Source organism: Mastigoproctus giganteus, chromosome 10 (assembly GCF_048544385.1).
Source record: "Mastigoproctus giganteus isolate SK-2022 chromosome 10, ASM4854438v1, whole genome shotgun sequence".
Classification (NCBI taxonomy): domain Eukaryota; kingdom Metazoa; phylum Arthropoda; class Arachnida; order Uropygi; family Thelyphonidae; genus Mastigoproctus; species Mastigoproctus giganteus.
This window is the reverse complement of record NC_143584.1, coordinates 9,685,584-9,708,047: the sequence shown is the minus strand read 5'-3', so window position 1 is coordinate 9,708,047 and position 22,464 is coordinate 9,685,584. Positions and strand designations below refer to the sequence as shown.

At 37.1% G+C, this 22,464-nt stretch overlaps 1 protein-coding gene across 2 annotated transcripts in view; it reads right to left on the bottom strand.

Annotated features, from left to right (window-relative positions):
• Slh (sec1 family domain containing Slh) overlaps positions 1-22,464 on the bottom strand; it is a 294,184-nt gene that overhangs the window by 165,572 nt on the left and 106,148 nt on the right. For both annotated transcript variants that reach the window (XM_090383401.1, XM_090383403.1), the window contains 3 exons: positions 13,327-13,414; positions 7,198-7,287; positions 563-618 (listed from right to left, as the gene is read on the bottom strand). In XM_090383401.1, coding sequence (XP_090239527.1) covers positions 563-618; positions 7,198-7,287; positions 13,327-13,414 — 234 coding nt within the window. The remainder of the gene's footprint in view (positions 1-562; positions 619-7,197; positions 7,288-13,326; positions 13,415-22,464) is intronic.

Below are 22,464 nucleotides of genomic sequence, written 5' to 3'. Positions count from 1 at the left end.
TATAAAATCAGTAATGATGCTTCATACAGCCTCTTTTATATACAATTGGTAATGGGTAAAAGGGAAGGTGTAAATGCAACTGATTACATTACATATGGGAAATAATGGCATCAGAATAATTTATACATGGGGGGAGGAGCAAGGTAACTGACTGCAATGTAGTGAGCAAGGCACGCAATGTCTAATCAATAATTTTATGCAACCTCTAGGAAGAAGGAAGTTATAGTCCCATTATACAAGATAGTGGTGAGATTGCTAAAGAAAGATACTGAGTTAAAACTTGTTATTCGTTTTATGCTACAATGGCATGTTATATCATATTGTAGTAGTATATTATATTTGTACAAATGTGTGCTCAATGGCTGATTTATATGTAAATCAGCCATTTACATCAGGCTGTAAAATTGACATTCACTGGGGAGAGAGGGCTACTCCCTCTGCTTGCTTAAAACAGACGGAGTAGCCCTCTGTTTTAAGCAAGAGATTGGTTTAAATTTAATGCCATATGGAATAATATATATAGAACCTTACAATATAAGTGCAAATATAGAATGGATCATACCTCAGCAACCATTTCAGCTGCATTTCCTCTTGGGCTTCTAATTATAGGGACACTTCCTATATATATATATATATTAAATAAAACTTTAAATTTTACCTTTTCAAAGTTGGAAATACCAATTAAACTAACTTTTTAAGTATAAAAACATAAATCTTAATAAAATACAAAAAAAGTATTCTTTAATAAACAATGGCTATAGAATAGCATTAGCAGAGGCATATGATGCTGGAAAGCAGGCTTATACAGCATCATCCAAAAAAAAAAAAAAAAAAAAAAAAAACATATTTCACCCATCAATTTTGCTCTAAAGGTTTCCCAGTTCTTCCTTGAATTTATTTAAGCTATCAACTTCCACAGCAACAGATGGAAGTTAATTCCAGCAGTCAACTATTCTACAACAGTCTTGCCCCAATTTGAATTTATGCTCCTCAGATTCATAACATGATTGTGTAAGTTGAAGAATCCCATCATCATTGAGCCTGCTCCAACCATTCAAGGCCATATACACCTCAATCAGATCACCTCAAAGGTGCCTAAGTCTCCAGATGCTGCAATTTCCAGAACTTAAGCCTTTCTTGGTAAGAGGACCCCATAGTTCCTCTCACCAACCTTGTTGCCCTTCCCTGTACTCACTCAAGCAACTCTACATCATTCCTAAAATGAGGCCTCCAGACCTGTACACAGTACTCAAGGCATGGCTTGACCATTGTCCTCCTCCTTCCCCCTACTAGCAAAATTCCTGCATATAATTGACAATACCCCATGACCTGCTCTGACCACCTTTTTGCACTGCTCAGAAAACTTCATATCTGACTGCACAATTACCTCCTTTTTCATTCTCTACCAGGTCCCGACTGGTAAACATACCAACTGAGTGTAGTACCACTCAGTTGGTATGTTTCTCTGGGGTTACTGCTACCCACCCATATGCAGTACTTTGCATTTGTCAATGTTAAACTTTACATTGTTAAACAATGTAAAACAATGTTAAAGTTGCCACTTCTCAGTCCATCTTCCCAACTTTTCTAAATCCTGTTGCAATAGCATACTGCCATTAACAACAAAACCTTTGTATCATCTGTAAACTTAGACATTAAGTCTAATATATCATCATCAATATCATTGATAAATATTCAAAAGAACAATGGGTCTAACACCAAACCATGGGGGACTTCACTAATAATATTTGTCCATGTAGAGCAGTCCACTGATTATCATCTCTGTCTTCTCCCACTCAACCATCCTTTTATCCATTGTAGCAACGTGGCCTTAATGCCATACTGCTCTGATTTGTACAGTAGTTTTCCACATGCAACAGTATCAAAAGCTTTCCCAAAATTCAAGTATATGATATCAAAATTATTTTTTGCATCGTCCCTTTGTGACCACATCATAGTATCTAATCAAATTGGTCAGACAAGACTTCCCCTGAACAAACCCATGCTGTGTCTTGGGTTTGTTCAGGGGAACCTATTACTGCAGTTTTGTCTAGATGATCCTACTGTGATCCTTTAACCAGTGACTCCATTATTTTCTCCAGAACAGAAGTTAAACAGGTCTGTAATTACTCTTGTCACCCTTTGATCCCCTTTGTGAATTGGGGATACATTTGCACATCTCCAGTCCATGGGACCTGAGTCTAAGGATGCTCTCATAATCATGGCTAAGAGTTTGCTTACTTCCTTTAATAGATCCCATCCACGCAGGTGCCTTTCTTATGTTTAACTTTAACAATTTCTCCTCCACTTTACTCTTAGTTATTACAAAATCATTTACTTCCTGTTAGAGGTTAATAAGCTTCTGTTCTCCACTTCCTTAAAGAATTCCTCATGTATGAATGTAGATGCAAAAACTTGTTCAGTATTTAGCATCTTAGTTGTAGTGCTAATCGAAAAATAAGTTTTGTTTGTTTGTTTTTTGGTTTTTAGGAGCATTAACAACTAAGGCTCTGGGAATATGCGGTGGTCATTCCCTGACATTTCCGCATCCTCTGTATTTGGTGGTGACAGGCTGGAACCCTGGTCTAATCAAGAAGCGTGTGCTACGCACTGCTGCTCCTTCCCACCTGGCTACGGAGGCGCCTCCCAAAAATAAGAATATATATACTACTATAATTTCTTGTAACAACTGACAAACTAGTTAAATTACTTTATTAAAATAAAATAATATAAAATATATACATAAATAAAGGACTAAAACCGATCTAAAATAAAAGTATTAAAATACAATAAAAGTGTTTAAATACAATAAAGGGGGATAAAACAGTAGCATAAAAAAATAAAACACCTTGCCCTATAAGCTGCTGTTTTATCCTCCTTTATTGCATTTTAATGCTTTTATTGTATTTTAATACTTTTATTTTTTACATGTTTTAGTGCTTTACTTATGTATATATTTTATATTGTAATTTATTTTATTTTAGTGAAGTATAATTTAACTAGTTTTTCGGCTGTTACACGAAATTATAGTGATATGCAGGCAGACACCCAAAGCCTGTTTTCTAAAGGATCTGTATAATAAGAAAATTTTTAATTTCAAAAGCGTTCTGTCACTATTTCATATTCAAAGTATCTATGGCATCAATACTGCAAAGTACTAACATACATTAAGCACAACATAAAACTGTACTAACATACAATACACACAGCTAATGCAGGAAAGATATATACATACATATATAAATGTTAATAGGTTATGAAGAAAAATAAAAAGGCAAAAGAAATAAAGAAAGAGAAGAATGGCAAATGTAAAGTCTGTGTTAGCATAACCAACATGTAGCCTAGAACAAAGTAAATAAATTAAAGACAGTAAGGTGGATAATTTTAGATACATATTCTGCAAAAGGATGCAAGCAGCAGTGATGTGCAAAACACAGCCTCTCCTACTGAAATGCCAACCCCACCTTCTCGTGGTGCATACTGTTTTTAAAAATGGGGATATGGCAACCGAGTATAGGGCGGTATAACCCTACAACAGTAGCGTCTGCTTCCATGTCAGGAGCGGCTACAAACAGCTCCTAACATGGAGACAGACATGTCAGGAGCTGTCTAATGGACAACAGATTCACTGCATCAGATTTGCGGACAACATAGCATTATTAGCTGACTCAGAGTAGGAGCTGTGTAAGATGTTGGAAAGGCTATCATTAAAGCTACAAGATTCACATCTAAAGATAAATGCACAAAAGACTAAAATACTTGTAGTCACCAAGAATGATGAACAACCTCAAACAAACATCAAAATGGGGAAAAACAAAGTGGAACAAGTGAAACAGTTTTGTTATTTGGGGAATTTCATTACCCAGGACAATTGGTGTACTACAGAGATAAGAAGAAGAATCACCCTTGCCAAGCAAGCTTTCAGTAACAAGCAAAATATTCTAACCAGCAGACAGATCGACAGGGAGACCAGGTAAAAGTTTGTTAAGTCATTCGTTTGGAGTGTGCTGTTGTATGGAAGTGAAACCTGGACATTATGTAAGCAAGATATCAAGAGACTGGAGGCTTTGGAGATGTGGGTCTGGAGGAGGATGTTGAGGATTAGTTGGACCGAGCAATGATCCAACAAATCTGTCTTGAACGAGATGCAAGAAAAGCGGCAGCTACTGTGGCAAAAAGACAATCTAAATTTTTAGGATACACCCTAAGACATAACAAATTTTTAGTGAATATCTCAGAAGGAAAAATATTAGGAAAGAAAGGAAGGGGACAACCAAGGAAGAAAAAAAATTCTGGAAAACCTGATGAGGAAAATGAACTTTAGGGGATATGAGGAAATGAAACGTTCAGCAGAAAACAGAGATGTACGGTTGCAGCGACAAGGTGAAGCCTTTAGAGTTTGACGATGGTGATTCTGCAAAAAGTGAATACAACTAAACACATTACAAAAACAGAAGTGAGGGGAGAGAAAAAAAAGAGAAAAAGAGTAATGTGGAAAAATAAGTACTTAAAATTTTGAGCATTTTTAGTTGTATTCACTTTTTTGCAGCACTTATCTTGCTTTAGTTTATTTACATTACATACATAGTGCATGTTGGTTATTATGATCATGGATAATGTTATCATTTATGTGATGCTATCACTTTTATGAAGCTCCTATCAGGTGTATATTAATACATAGAAAAAAAAAAAAAAAAACCCAAATTTATTGTAATCAGTGCTTCGGTTAATGTTATTGCTTTTTTTTTGTCTTATTGTGGTTTATGCATATGCAGTGGAACTGATTAAACAACATCCAAATTTGTTCTTGAACTCTTAGATGTTGCAGTTTGTATAGTTGGTGTCATTACTCTGTGAAAGAAAGTACTGTCTACAGTTTTACAGTAGAGCACTAACCATTTTGTAATTTTTAATTTTAATATTTTCTATATCTGTTTTTAATGATTTGTATGCATTTCCAAAAACACTATGAAAATTTCATTTTTATCAATGACTTTCTTGAAGAAATAGTAGACAGCCAAATAAAAGTATTTTATATTGTTTGATTTTAATATTTTCTTTCTGTCCACTTCCACTTTTTTTACATACACATTTCTGCTGTACATCAATAAACAGCTGTTATTGTTATTTGGTTTTTTTTTTAGGAGCATTAGCAACTAAGGCCATATTGCTCTGGGATATGCGGTGGTCATTCCCTGACCTTTCCGCATCCTCCGTATTTGGTAGTGACGGGCTCGAACCCCGGTCTAATCAAGAAGCATGTGCTATGCACTGCCACTCCTGCCCAACTGGTTAGAGAGGCGCCTCAATAAACAGCACTGAATTCTTGTTTCATTGGTGATTGTTATCAATTAATCTGTGTCTTGAAGTGATAAAAATAAGCAATGCCCACTGTTTGTGTAAAAAAAAAAAAAAAAACATATTATAGTTAATAATAATGATTTGTAAAAGGGCATTGCATAATCAATTACACAAATATTATTACACTTGTCCATTCTGAAAATTGAGTAGTTTACCAGAATTACTGTCAGCAATTACAAGATTCTTGTCACTATTTCAGACTTCAAGGTATCTTTTGGACATTAGTTAAGATAGGGTACCTCAATTTTGAGGTACTCTCAAAACTGACACACTTAAGAATTACAAATAATCTTGCACATGGGCCCAATTATGTTCTGTATACCAGTTTGCCCACAGTACGGTATATCTCATCTAGGTACATACATTATGACAGTGGGGAGGGGGGGGGATCATACAAAACATTCAGGACAAGATTACATGAATATGCCAAAGACTTACAGTATAGAAGGGTGGAGTCCAATGCAGCCCTGCATGCTTTTGAATGTGGGCCAGAGTGTTGCTGCTGAATTTTTGCCAACTACAATTTACTGACAATAAAAATGCATTGAAGTATTCAATAAAAATGCATTGAAGTATTCAATCATGATGAGATTCCTTCCAATCCTAAACATAACTTTAAAAAATCACTTTTCTTATTCCACTACTTGACATAATGCTGAGTAAACAATCAAAGTGATTTATACAGATGAATAGTAACTGAAAGTTTAAGCAGCATTTCCTTCAAAGCAGTGTTCATGAGCAACAATGCATTTATGCCAGCAACTGCAAAGTTTTTGGAAATCTAGGAAGTCATTTTTCCCTGCAGTGTTTAGCTCTTTCATTATAGCAGCTTGCATTGCTTGAATCCTTACCATATACTTGCTATAACAATGAAAGCATTAGAGAAGTTTTTTTTTTAAATCTATACACAAAATTTGATGTTAACACACTACAGGAAATTAGATGGTACTCAGAATAATTTTACCATTATTACAAGCAGAAACCAGAATGTGATAAATATCCCTGTGTATTTGAATAGGGTTGTAACCACCAGAAATTGCACACTACTCTTATGATATGAAGTATTTCATATTCTCTATCACCAGGAGAATTATTATGACACATCTGAAACTTTCCAAATTTACCTTTATTTTGATTATATTTAAATATAATAAAAGTACAAACATTAAAGATTAATTTAAACAGTCAAATTCTGTACCCATTTACTTTACACTCCTCCTCCTCAACGTACACCCTTTGCAAGAGGATTCACAATCCAACTGCAAGTACCAAAGTTGTCTTAGGGAATTTAGATAGGCTTCTAATGTAGTGGTTTCTCATTTCCTTCTATGGCTGCATCATACCATTGTCCAGTCCAATGTATGTTTACAGGCTAATTTGCATGTTGCACGAGCTGAATCATTTCCCCAAAATAATTCATGGAGGCACTTTGAGAAATTCCTTTAGTCTAACATGATTCTAACCTAAACCTCTCCAAATGAGTTACAAGCAGTGAAACCACTATTGTTGATGACTACATATTTCATGGAACAGCTTAAATCATACGAAATCAAGAAAACTAGCAAAATTTTTAAAAATTGACATTTCTTTTACTGAAAAGAATAGGTGATGTAGAAGAAATTTTTAAGGTTTAGCATATACCACAATCACTATAATTAAATATAACGCAAAAGAACTTTATCAGAACTTAACTTTATTCTTAACATCCTTTGTAAATAACCAAACATAATAAAATTAAGATATTCACAGTTCTATCAAATTCTGAATTACCCCTTAAAAGTTTTGATCAAACACATCCATTTCTTTAAAGAATTACAAATGTAAAAAGTTACTTACCTAAGGTCACAAATACTGAAAATAGGCTGTCTACTACCTTATCAATAACTGATTCCATTTCTGTATCCTTTACATCACCCCTATTGATTGCTGATAAAAAAAAAAATCAATAAAATATATTCTATAAGAACTTAATATTCCGAAGAAAATTACAAGGTTCAGAGTGAAAATAATAAATCCAGCTCCATAAGGAAATTTAATTATAATTTTTAAATAACCATTACCTTATGAATATATTTTAGCATCACAAACTAGGATTCCTAGGGGTATTACTGACCAGGAAACAAAAAAAAAAAAAAAAAAAGAAAAAGAAAAAAAAATGTGAAATTCATAAAATACTCACATTATTGAGTATTTAAAACTAGAGTTGCTCTAACTTCCCATAACTATGGACATAAGAATTTTGAGCCGACCGGGCTAGCCGGGTGGGTAAAGTGCCTGCCTGGCAACCCAAAGGTCGCGGGTTCAATTCCTGCCTCGGGCTTGGATCAAAGTACTGCAAAAACCTTGGGAGGTGCATTATGGCCACAGAAGCCTATGCGCCAACAACTACAAAAAAAAAAAAAAAAAAAAGAATTTTGGCCATAACCTCATGTGGAGTTAAAAAAAATATATATTTCTAGCCAATACATTCAAAGAGGCTGTCAAAATAATAACTGCATCCCAGGTTTCTCAAGCATTAACAACAAACAATTATTCAGAACGAACATGTAAATGTTATAAATTTCTCCATTTTACAAAACACAGACTAAACACAAAAACCTTACAAAGGAGCATAAAAATTTGGAACCTACTCAGACATCAGATAACTCTATAAATCTTAAAGACCCCATCCAGTAGAGTTCTTGACTGGACTGCACACCAGGTAGTGTGCAGTCCAGTCAAGAACTCTACTAATGAACAGGAATCCAATTGGGGTGGGGGATTAAAAATCACCCAATGGAAAGAAGTAGATAAATTTTTATCCCTATTTATAAGGGACAAGTTTACTACAATCTAGATCTTTCAAAATGGGTATGACCTCGAGCCATTGTAAATAATTATTGAGAGGGTAGTGAATTTCACATCTAATATTTCAGGACGTAAAACAAAAATGACATACTTTATTATTGCAAAGCACTCTTTTCATACAGTGGGAGACTAAAACTATATAAATAATGGATACATATACAAAGTATCCTTTATTTATATACTGTATTATGGATAAAAGAAAATAGTACTACTTAAAGAAGTACCTTTTATTTACAGTGTACTAAGACAACGCATGGTAACATGACTGTATATGAGATAGTAATATCAAAATGTAAAAACTTTTTGTAAAAATTTTTTTCTAGTGAACTTTGGTTTGCTTTTAGCCTTAACAAAAGGGATGCTAGTCCTGCTATGGACCTTTATTAGCATTAGTATTAGCAAAGGCACATGATGCAAGAAAGCAAGCTTATATAGCATCAGCCAAAAAAAAAAAAAAAAAAAAAACATCCCTACTTCACCCATCCACTCGCTCCAAATGTTTATCAAGTTCTGCCTTGAATCTATTTAAGCTATCAACTTCTACAACAACAGATGAAAGTCTGTTCCAACAATCAACCACACGCTGGCTAAAGGCAAACTTCCACACATCTATCCTACAACTGTCTTTCTTCAATTTGAATCTATGCCCACTCAGGCGATTATTCTGAGCAAGAGGAAGAATCCCATCCGCATTGAGCATGCTCAAACCAATCAAGGCTTTATACACCTCAATCACATCACCTCTCAGGTGACTAGTCTCCAGACACTGTAATTTGCAAAACTTAAGCCTTTCTTCGTAACAGCAACCCTTTGTTCCATTCACTAATCGTGTTGCCCCTCTCTACTTGTTCCAACAGCTCTACATCCTTCTTAAAATGAGGCCTCCAGACCTGTATACAGTACTCAAGGTGTGACCTGACCATTGCCTTATACAAGGGGATAATCACCTTATTCCTGCTAGAAAAATTCCTGTATATCATTGACCAGACACCAAGAGCTACTCTTGCAGACCGTCTGCACTGCTCAGAAAACTTCATATCTGCCTGCACAATTACTACAGAGTTCATATCTTACTCTGGGATTACTGTTTCCCATATGTAGTACTTTACATTTGTCAATGTTAAACTTCATTTGCCACCTCTCAGCCCATCTGCTCAACTTTTCAAGATCCTGTTGCAGCAGTGCACTTTCATTAACAACCCTGCCAACTTTTGTATCGTCTGCAAACTTGGACATTAAGCCTGATATACCATCATCAATATCATTTATAAATACAGAAAACAAGAATGGAACCAACACTGAATCCTGAGGGACTCCACTAATAACATTAGTCCACAAAGAGAGTGGTAATCCATTGATTACCACTCTCTCACTTAACCATCCCTTTATCCATAGAAGCAATTTGCCTCCAATGCCACACTGCTCCAATTTGTGCAGCAGTCTTCCATGTGCACCATGTGCAACAGTATCAAAGTCTTTTCTAAGATCCAAATACAGTAGATTCCGGTTATTTGGGCCACTGGTTAATCGGGGCAGCTGTTTATTTGGGGCAAATCTTAAAAAACAGAAACCAATTGAGAAAGTAGCCAGGGCTTACTTCGCTTAATTGGGACAGCATGCCGTTTAATCGGAGCAGGAGACCGCAGCACTGGAGATTACCCTACGATTGCCTCCGACGGTACCATGTGGTTTGGTCAAAATTCTGGAGGTCACAACCATAAAACAATAAAAACAATTAGCAGTCACCTCTTTATTGGGCTTTTCTGTTAGTGAAATCTATCATAAACGGACAGTAAACTCGATCTTACCAAATTTATGATAATACCAAGAGCTGGAATTCTGTGGGTTTTTTTTTGGTGAAATGTGTTTACACTTCCATGAAATCTTCAATCATATAAAAAAATTAATTTTCAGATCTTCTCTTCATTCCTATTTTTAAAGCTTTGTAACTCGTTACTCCATTCTCACTTGCGCATATCGTGTTACTTGCAATTTGTGTGCCGTATTCTTTGTTATTGATTGCTTATCTTTTTACTCTTTCAAATTTTAACCCCCACCCACAAATGTCAGTGAACAGAAATGTCAACTAGTTTGTATGTACATATTACAGTACGTATTAATAATTCCGATTATCACGTATATTCTTCCGATTTTTACATATCATTTAATTTTTTAATTGGTAAGGTAATAAAGGGTAAATTTGTGCTTAATATATCTTTGCTTTTATAGCCTGTGGATAATATTCCTCCTATTTTCGCTAATAAGAAATAAAATTCAATTCACAAACGTGATCACAATGACCGGCGCTTACTACACATCGTATAGTGAACGGTACTTTACAATGTTGAGTTCGTCGTAACGTGATTTAATTGTACAGCGAACCAATTGTAAAGGGAGGGTACATTGTATTTTTAACTATTTACGTGAAACTTCGGATAATTGGAGCAGCCGCTTAATCGGGCCAAAATGCACTAGTCCCGATGTGTCCCAAATAACCGGAATGGACTGTATATGATATCAAAGTTATTCTTTGCATCCAGTTCTTTTGTGACTACATCATAGTATCCAATCAAATTAGTCAGACTAGACATTCCCTTAACAAACTCATGCAGTGTCCGAGCTATAACTGAAGTCTTGTCTAGATGATCCTGCAATGCTTCTTTAACCAGTTCCTCCATTAATTTCCCTGGAACAGAAGTTACACTAACAGGTCTGTAATTAACTGTCTCCCCCTTTGATCCTCCTTTGTGGATGGGGTTAAATTTGCACATCTCTAGTCCATGGTTACCTCCCCTGAGTCCAGGAAAGCTCTCATAATTATGGATAAGAGTTTGCTTACTTCCTTTGCCGCCTCCTTTAATATAACTGGATAGATTCCATCCACTCCAGGTGCCTTTCTTGTGTTTATCTTCAACAATTTTTCCTCCACTTTACTCTCAGTTATTACAAGATCATCTATCTTACTGCCAGAGTTAAATGCACCTCTGGCATTCCCCTACCCAAATAACTCCTCATGTGTGAATGTCGATGCAAAATATTCATTTAGTTTGTTAGCTACCTGAGCAAGATCATCAACAGTTGAACCATCGATATTAAGTGGACCAACCTGATTCATCCCCTTCCTTCTAGAGTTTACATAAGTAAAGAACTCTTTGCTATTTTTCTTTGTATCCTTTGCCAAAGATTTCTCGTAATCTGCCTTCGCCTGCCTAACCTCCTTTGAAACTTGGTTACAGACCAGCTTATATCTATCATAGGCTTCTGTGTCACATGTTAATTTATATGTATCCCATGCATTTTTCTTCTCTGTCACATGTCTAATTAGTTCATATGATATCCATTTAGGCCTATATCTTGAACAATATTTCTTTGTTGGTATGAAAAGCCTAGTAGCTTCTAAGATTAATTCTTTGAATGCTTCCCATTTTGAATTTGCTATTAGTAACATGATCAGTTGGTTCCACCATATAGAATTTAAATACTTTCTCAGACCACCGTAGCCACCTTCATGAAAACAAAAATCCTTCCCTTTACCCTTGATGGTAGTTACCTCTGAGTAAATCCCACTTCAGCACACTGTGATCACTGCCAACTAGTGGTAAGATCAGATCAAGAGTATTACTCCCTCTAGTTGCCTCCCAAACATGTTGCTGTAGAAAACAATCATCCAATAAATCCACAAAAGCCTTGTGGGTGTGTGTGAGTGACCAACCCTCAAATTCCAGTAAATATCCGTGAAATTAAAATTTCACCTATTATAAGACACTCTAATTTACTGGCCCACTATTTCTCTGCACAATTGCTCATTATACTCATCAGATTCATTAGGCCAACACACACCTACTCTCATTTTTCCTTTCCCAGTGCTATGTCACACCAAACAGACTCAACATTGCATTGTCCACCCACATCAATTGGATGCACTTCCTTAGATTTTATGTGTTTCTTAACTAACAGCATAACCCCACCTCCCTTCCTGTCCTGTCTATCCTTTCTGTACACATTGTACTCCCCAAATTCCAGTTCTGCATTGCTTATGTCTGTGTGACACCATGTCTCTGATATCCCAACAATATCTGCCTTTGATGTCTTCACTAGCAATTCAAGCTCATCGAATTTATTAATTATACTCCTAGCATTGGTGTACATGCAAGTATACATGCACCTGTTTCTACTCTTAATTACCCTAACACAGTCCATGTATTTACTTTTCCACTATGACTCGCAGCAGTCCTGGAAATTCCCATTGTCTTGCTTTCCAGGCTGCTGCTCAATTGCATTTCAATAGAAGTAGTGCAAGAATCACTTTTACCTCTGCCTGCTGCCACTGTTAACCTTTTAGTCTGTGTATCCCCCCCTCAAGCTAGCAGTTTTCTGACCCACCTAAAACTGCCTCGATAGCATCAGCAAATATTCTTGCACCCTTTCTATTTAAGTGTATCCCATCCCTGTAGAAGCAGTCTCTCCTGTTAACAAGCACAGACCAGGCTGAGAAAAATTCTACCCCTTGAGCCTTGCACAATCTCTCCAGGGCAGAATTGATTGACAAGGCTCTCATTATATACTCCCTCCTATCGTGTCTGGACAGAATTGCAGACACTTTCAAATTCAACCCTAACTCACAGCTTTTTTTCAGCATTGTCTTGTACTTGTTAAGTAATTCTGTCGGTCTCCTACTCTTAATATCATTAGTGCCAACGTGTACAACAACATCATCCTTTGTGCCCTTAAAGGATGATATCTGCCCTACAACATCATCAACCTTTGCCCCTGGCAGACATACCCTGGTCCTGTTCCATCTATACTTTTTGCACAATATGTTCCCCGATTCCCTGACAATAGAGTCACCTACAACAACTAGTTCCTTTGGAACCAGCGCATTCTTCTGCTGTGTTGCGTGATGTTCAAGTGCAAGCTCTGGCATTGATGTGGGCAACTGAGAGCTTGATGAGCCCCTCAATTTAAATCTTTCGAGGGCATCCACCCTGTCCTTCAAGCTCTCATATAAGCCCATAACAATGCTGAGTTGGCACCTATATATTTTGTGCACAAATAAAAATGTCTCAAAATTATCCATTCCCATAATAAACACAAAATATGGATAAAAAAAAGACTTACAGTAATAAGAAATAGATTCTCTATCTTGATGTTTTAAGATAAAAAGATCTTCCTCAAGTGTGATAAAGTTCAAATACTGGTCAAATACCTTGAAATAAATAAAAAAATATATATTTTAATGAATTTACAAATAATAAAAAAAAAAAAAAATACACACACAAAAGATGTTTCAAAAATGATGGGCAATAATTTAAAGGTGAAAAGTACAAACTAAAATAAGCAAAAAAGTCCCAGTGAACATCAGGCTGCAAATGAACTGCTTTCGAGATAATGCACATTTTCTGTTAAGATTTGCCACTGACTATGAGAACACTAGTTTAGCAAAAAACTGTGAATCCTTTGCTAAGGGTAGGTTTATTAAACATAAGATAATACATTTTTAATTTTTGGTTTCAACACCACAGGATTTTACAGATGTTACATGTTACAGGATGTTACAAAAGGTGTTAAAAATGCTGTCCATGCATCCATATGCAGTTTTGTAGTCTTCTCTGCATTGAGTTGCGAATCCTCTCAGGCATTCTTGGGTCATTTCTGATTTGCTAAAAGGTTCCAACCTGACGCTGCAATTCCTCTACTGTGTTAATATCAGAAGTGTACACCAAGCTTTTTACATGACCCCAGATACAAAAATCCATAGGATTTAATCCATATGACTATCCTTTGACAAGTACTAGTATGCCTGCTACGTCTCAGAGCACTGAGAAAGTAGTAGTAGTGGCATGTGGTGCAAGAAAGCAAGTGTATGAGCTTATGCAGCATCAGCCAAAAAAAAAAAAAAAAAAAACACACACCATTCCCTCCAAATGGCTGTCCAGTTCCTCCTTAAATTTATTTAACCTATCAACTTCCACAACAACAGATGAAAGTTTGTTCCAGCAATTAACCACCCACTGGCTAAAGGCAAATTTCCGCACATCTATTCTACATCTGTCTTTTCTTAATTTGAATTTATGCCCCCTTAGGTTCGTAACCTGAACAAGTGGAAGGATCCCATCAGAATTCAGCATGCTCGACCCATTCGAGGCCTTATACACCTCAATCAGATTACCGCGCGGGTGCCTAGTTTCCAGCCACTGCAATTTGCAGAACTTAAGCCTCTCATGGTAAGAGGATTCCTTCATTTCCCTCACCAATCTTGTTGCCCTTCTTTGTACACGCTCAAGCAAATCTACATCCTTCCTAAAATGAGGCCTCCAGACCTGTATGCAGTGCTCAAGGCGTGGCCTGACCATTGCCTTATACAGAGCGACAATCAACTCCTTTTCACTGCTAGCAAAATTCCTATATATCATTGACAAAACCCCATGACCTGCCCTGGCAGCCTGTCTGCATTGCTCACAAAACTTCATATCTGACTGCGCAATTACTCCCAGGTCTTTTTCATTTTCTACAAACTTAAGTGTAGTACCACACAGTTGATACGTTTCTCTGGAGTTGCTTCTACCCATATGCAGTACTTTGCATTTGAAGTTTACCCAAATGCATTTGCATTTGGTTAAACTTCAGTTGCCACTTCTTAGCCCATCTGCCCAAATTATCTAGATCCTGTTGCAGTAGCACACTGCCATTACTGTCATTAACAACCCTGCCAACCGTTGTATCATCTGCAAACTTCGACACTAAGCCTGATATACCTTCATCAATATCATTGATAAATATACAAAACAACAGAGGACTCAACACCGAACCCTGTGGGACTCCACTAATAACATTAGTCCACAAAGAGCAGCACTCATCCTTTTATCCATTGTAGCAACTTACCATTTGTACAATAGTCTTCCATGTGCAACATTGTCGAAAGCTTTCCTGAAATCCAAATATATGATATTGATATCAAAATTATTTTTTGCATCCAGTTCCTTTGTAACCACATCATAATATCCTATCAAATTTGTCAGACAAGACTTTCCCTTAACAAACCTATGCTGTGTCTGAATTATTGCTGCAGTCTTATCTAGATGACCTTGCAATGCATCTTTAACCAGTGACTCCATCATTTTACCCAGATCATCATCATCATCATCAGCCATTTTCAATCCACTGCAAGATTAAGGCCTCTCCAGCAACTTTCCAGTTCTTTCTGTTTTGAGCACTGGCCATCCATTTACTACCCAAAAACTCATGAATTTCATCTATCCATCTCTGCCTTCCAGGTTTTCTTCTAGCTCCCAGAACAGTAGTTAAACTAACTGGTCTGTAATTACTCGTGTCACCCTTGGATCCCCCTTTGTGAATTGGGGATACATTTCCACTTCTCCAATCCGTGGGGACCTCCCTTGAGTCCAAGGATGCTCTCATAATTATGGCTAAGGGTTTGCTTAGTTGCTTTGCCGTCTCCTTTAATATAACTGGATAGATCCCATCCACCCCAGGTGCCTTTCTTACGTTTAACTTCAACAATTTCTCCTCCACTTTGCTCTCAGTTATTACAAAATCATTAAGCACCCTGCTACAATTTGATAACCTTCTGCCATTTTCAAACCTTAATAACTCCTCATGGGTGAATGTAGATGCAAAATACTCATTCAGTTTGTTTGCTCTCTGAGCAGGATCATCAACAGTGGAACCATCGATATCAAGTGGACCAATCAGATTCATCCCTTTCCTTTTAGAGTTTATATAAGTAAAGAAATCCTTGCTGTTTTTCTTAGTATCTTTTGCCAAAGATTTCTCGTAATCTGGCTTCGCCTGCCTAACCTCCTTTGTGACCTGATTACAGACTAGCTTATATCTGGCATAGGCTTCTGAGTCGCTTGAAAACTTATATGCATCCCGTGCATTTTTCTTCTCTGTCACAAGTCTCATTAGTTCATTTATAACCATTTAGGCTTAAACCTTGAACATTTCTTAATAGGTATGAAACTTTTAGTACCATCCACAATTAATTCCTTGAATGCTTCCCACTTAGAATTTACTGTTGGTAACCCTGTCAGTTGATCCCAGAATTTAAGAACTGTCTGAGACCACTAGTTCATTTATAACCATTTAGGCTTAAACCTTGAACATTTCTTAATAGGTATGAAACTTTTAGTACCATCCACAATTAATTCCTTGAATGCTTCCCACTTAGAATTTACTGTTGGTAACCCTGTCAGTTGATCCCAGAATTTAAGAACTGTCTGAGACCACTGTACTCACCTTTACGAAAAAAGTTCCTCAAGGTTCAGTGTTGGGTCCGTTGTTGTTTTCGGTGTTTATGAATGATACTGATGATGGGATATCAAGTTTAATGTCCAAGTTTGCAGATGATACAAAGGTTGGCAGGGTCGTTAAGGACACTACTGACACTATGCTGCTGCAACAGGATCTGGAAAGGTTGAACAGATGGGCTGAGATGTGGCAAATGAAGTTTAACATTGACAAATGTAAAGTACTACATATGGGAAACAGTAACCCCAGAGCAACGTATCAACTCTGCGGTACTACACTGACAGTGGTGGAGAATGAAAAGGACCTGGGGGTAATTGTGCAGGCAGATATGAAGTTCTCTGAGCAGTGCAGACGAGCTGCAAGAGTAGCTCATGGTGTCTTGTCAATGATATACAGGAATTTTTCTAGCAGGGATAAGGAGGTGATTATTCCCTTGTATAAGGCAATGGTTAGGCCACATCTTGAGTACTGTATACAGGTCTGGAGGCCTCATTTCAAGAAGGATGTAGAGCTGCTGGAACGGGTACAGAGAAGGGCAACAAGATTAGTGAATGGAACAAAGGGTTGCTCTTACGAAGAAAGGCTTAAGTTTTGCAAATTACAGAGTCTGGAGACTAGGCACCGGCGAGGTGATCTGATAGAGGTGTATAAGGCTTTGAATGGTTTGAGCATGCTCAATGCCAATGGGATTCTTCATCTTGCTCAGAGTAATCACCTCAGAGGGCATAAATTCAAATTGAGGAAGGACGGATGTCGCATAGATGTGCGGAAATTTGCCTTTGGCCAGCGGGTGGTTGGTTGGTGGAACCGTTGTTGAAGTTGACAGCCTAAACAAATTTAAAGCTCAACTGGACAGGTATTTCGAACGAACGGAGGGGTGAAATGGGAGTGGAGTTTTTTTTTTTTTTTTTGGCTGATGCTGAATAAGCTTGCTTTCTTGCATCATATGCCTCTACTAATGCTAATGCTAAAAACTCTTTCCTTTACCCCCGATAGTAATTATATCTTTAAGTAAATGCCACATCAGTACACTGTGATCACTGCCACCTAGTGGTTCTCTTATCTGGAAATTCTTAATATGCGAATGATCACTGCTGATATCGAGATCAAGGGTATTACCCTCTCTGGTTGCCTCTCGAACATGCTGCTGCAGAAAACGATTATCCAATAAATCCAAAAAAGTCTTAAGTGTGTGTGTGTGTGTGTGACCAACCCACAAGTTCCAGTCAATATCCGTGAAATTAAAATTTCCCCTATTATAAGACACTTTAATTTACTGGCCCACTCTATTTCACTGCACAATTGCTCATTATACTCATCAGATTCATTAGGCCTACAACACACACCTACTCTCATTTTTCCTTTCCCAGTGCTTATGTCACACCAAACAGACTCAACATTGCATTGTCCACCCACATGAATTGGATGCACTTCCTTAGATTTTATGTTTTTCTTAATTAACAGCATAACACCTCCTCCCTTCCTATCTTGTCTATCCTTTCTGTACACATTGTACTCCCCAAATTCCAGTTCTGCATTCCTTATATATGTGTGACACCACGTCTCTGCTATCCCAACAATATCTGCCTTTGATGCCTAGACCAGCACTTTAAATTCATCAAATTTATTTACTATACTTCTAGCATTAGTATACATGCAAATATACATGCACCTATTCTTATTCTTAGTTACCCTAACACATCCCATATACTTACCTGTTTCACGATGACTGCCATCAGTCCCTGAAACCCCCAGCACCCCTCGCTCCAGGTCGCTACTTTTAACTTTTTAGTCTGTGAATCCCCCCAAGATAGCAGTTTTCCGACCCACCTAACACTGCCTCGATAGTATCAGCAAATATTCTTGCACTCTTTCTATTTAAGTGTATCCCATCTCTGTAGAAGCAGTCTCTCTGTTAACAAGAGGAGAGGGGAAATGGAGAGAATGAGCATAACCAAACCTGAACAAACAAGTCAGTGGTGGATCCCAACTAGAAATGTGCAATATCTCAAAAACGATTCACTTAAGGACCCATGTTTACTAGGCTTTTTTTGCATATTGTGGTCTGTACAGTTCACCTTTAAATTATTGACCATCACTTTTGAAACACACACACGCACACGCACACACACACACACTCAACAAAATTAGCAGAACACAATAGAAAATATAGTGTAACTCGTAGAGCTTGCAATGAAGCGGGACAAAATTTGGTGTATGGTGGTGTACCAAAGAATAACGTGGAAATGAGGAGACAGCAAGAAACTTTGGACAGGTATAAGGGACATTTATAGGGATTGAACAAGAATTACCAAAAAGGTCACATCACAGAAATCAATACAAGATGCTGGAAAATATGGTCACATGGCATCAATATGCCGTATTATCCCCTCAAACAGTTAAACAGGCCTGACAGTGGTGAAACATGCTCGATATAAGGGTGTCTATAAGATTCTGTGGCAGCAAATCCCATTCTTCCAACAGTGCAGACCTTAGCTCACCAAGTGACTGAGCAGTTGGCTGTGGGTGTGAAATGCGACGGCCAAGGGCAACGCACACATGTTCGATTAGATTTAAGTCTCGCGATCATGTGGGCCACGACAGTCATTGGATATCTTCAGTTTAAAGATATTCTTTCACCACATCAGCTCTATGTGCATCAGTGGTGTTGTCCTGCATGAAAAGAAAATCTGGGCCATGCACCCCTAAAAAGTTGCACATGGGGATCTAATCTCAGTACCTCTGTGCATTTACGGTACCCCTATCAAAAACATGGAAGGGTGTGGACTCTAATGTTGGAGGGATATACCACATTCCTCATTGTCTCCAGATGAAATAACGTGTAGATTCTGATTGTAGGCTAAAACAGGACTTATCAGAAAACAGAACTGTACCCCATTTGTCAGGGCCCCAAGTCACATGTTCATGGCACAGTTCTGACAAGCTATTTAGAGGTTTGGAGTTAATGGGATGCAAACCACTGGCTTCCTTGTGAAGAGTCCACTTGAATTGAGCCTTCTTAACGCAGTCCAGTTGGAAATGTTTTCACATGTGGTTGCAGCAACCTCAAGAGACAGGACATCGTAGGGTTTTGCTTTGCTGTTAGAGCCAGATAGCAGTCTGTTTTGGTTGATGTAGCCCTTGGGTGACCTTGGCCAACTCTTCTTGTAATGGTTCCTGCTTCCATGGTGCCAAGATGACACATTAAGCCAACATGCCACCACCACTTGCCCAGCTTCAAGTTGTCCAATGGCCAATCATCTCAAAAAATCATCTAAATGACAATGACTTGCCATCCCGAGTACTGGAGATGTGGCTGTCCCACTGAGCAAGCCAAAAAATGGGAATGAAGGGATGTGGTCACAACTAGTGTTTTTACAGGTATGAATAATTTGCATAATGTGCGTTAATGAAAAAGGCTCAGAATAATCACCTGAGAGGGCATAAATTCAAATTGAGGAAAGACAGATGTAGGATAGATGTGCGGAAATTTGCCTTTAGCCAGCGGGTAGTTGGTTGGTGGAACAGACTTCCATCCCTTGTTGTGGAAGTTGATAGCCTAAATAAATTTAAGGCTCAGCTGGACAGGTATTTCAAACGAACGGAGGGGTGAAGTTTTTTTTTTTTTTTTTTTTTTTGGCTGATGCTGCATAAGCTTGCTTTCTTGCATCATATGCCTCTACTAATGCTAATGGCATTTTTTTTGTTAACTAATTAACCTGATAATCAGATTCCATGCAAGCTGATGTGTTTAATGTAGGGGTGGAATGGGTTAAAGGTCTCAAAATTCCTCACTCCCATAATTAAAACAAATTATTTCAAAACAACTCGTGGAATTTGTATGTGGAACCTATATATCATTTAGTAGTTTTAAATAAATGAGTTATTGAGGCACATAACTTTGTGCATAAGCTAAATAAATTAAAAATATACATAAACTAGTGTAGGAAAGAGTAAAATTTCTTAATCTGGCATCTGTAGAATTCCCCACCCCACCTCCAACAACAGGTATGTTAATTCCTATAGAAGGTTCACAGAAAGCATATTTTAGTATCCCAAATCTAAAATTTAAATTTCAATTGATAAACACAAAATTAAAATTAATAAAATTAAATAAACAGGTTGGCACAAATTTCCTCCCTGAAATTTCAACAGATTCTCGTAGGAAATATGCTAAAAAACTCAGATATATGCTTAAAAAGTTCTCATCACTCAGTTTTCAAATATCATAGGTTAATGTCCAAACACCAAGACCTGTAGTTCGATCTATTTTATCTATTTATTTTTATTTTTTTTTCTAGAATATTTTAGAGATTTCTACAACATTCAAGAATGTTCTGGCCCATTCTAGAATATTGTTATGTGTGGAAAAAAGACTGGGATGTTTCTGAAAGGTTTTAGAACTTCTAACAGAGTTCTCTAGAAACATTGTAAACCTTCTAGAAAAAGCTCTAACGGCACTGAGCAAGCATTTTCGTATTTCAAAAAGGGTATGTGTTTAAGAGAGCGAGCAGTGAACAAAGTGAACTAGTGTTTTATTGAATTAATATTTGTAAACAAGTTGTGTGCATTAGTGTAAATCATGAACTATGTTTAAATTATATAAAAAAAAATCTACAATTTCATAATTGTGTTCTTATGTGCATGTACCTCAACTAAATGAAATATGTTGCATTTTTGAAAAAAAAAAAAAAAAAGCTTGACAGCTTTTGATATATTTGCAGGGAAGTGGTATTAAAATCAGTGGAAGCCACTGTCACAACTTGTGAGAAAAAAAGTATGGGTTCCAAAGATTTCCTGTAGCTCATGTAAAAGGACATTTACAGGTTAGCTTAAAGCAGGGGTGGGCAACTTTTTTCGTCAGCGGGCCGAATGAAATTTCCGTATCATGATGCGGGCTGAATGAAATTTTCGCATCATGATGCGGGCCGGAATAGATTGAACGATTTAATAAAAAAAATCAGAACCTAAAAAATGTTATATTACTTGAATTACCAAATTATTAATGTATTTTTAAAAAAAATATCTGAACGTCCAATTATCATTGAAAATGCGGCATTCGGCATCAATTTTTCTTTTTTTTTTTAATTGGCTCATTTTATGGGCTATAAATTATATTAAATTAAAAATTGTAATAATTAGAAAAGGCATAAAACATAAAATATCTCCCACCAATATTATTTTTTTCAATAAGAAGTCAAACCCAAAGGAACTTCGTTCGATCGATGCTACAATAATAATTAGGAAATAACTCTTTGACGCTGCGTAGAATCACTTGGTTACTGTTGTACTGGCCGCGATTCCTGATTGAACCGAATTAAGCCGAAAGTTTACGGCGAGTGTAGTCAGGTACGGATTTTCTATATTTATGCATTTACCGAGGGGGGCCGGATTCAACATCGTCGCGGGCCACATCTGGCCCGCGGGCCGACTGTTGCCCATCCCTGGCTTAGAGGGTAGTCATAAATTGATGCCTTTTGCTGTTCCGGTGATACGGCAGGAACCTTGAGACCATGTAAACAATTGTTAATTGTTACAAAAGTAACAATTGTTTAGGTGGTCCTGAGCCCACATAGACAATTGTTACTTTTGTATGATCAATATTTCTGGTTTTTGTGGGAAATTCAAGCATAAAGTACAGTATCCCAACATACCTTCTGCTCTAAGGCCAGTTCCTCACAATGATACAATCAGTACTGTAGTCTTAAAATTATCAGAAGGTATACTCTGTGAATGTTAGGTATGCAGAGAGTATACCATGCTTATTAATCGAATTCCAGAGGGTATATGGTATATATTATAAGATATAAGGTAACCACCGACATAATGTAAGCTTAACCAGCTTATAAAGACAGAAAAAGGAAAAGGAAAATTACTTGGGGAGTGCCGCTAAATTATTATATAATTGGCTTTATATTTTAAATTTAAAATGGATTTATTATTAATTGGATTTAACTGAACTTCTAAATTATTTGGAGACTTTCG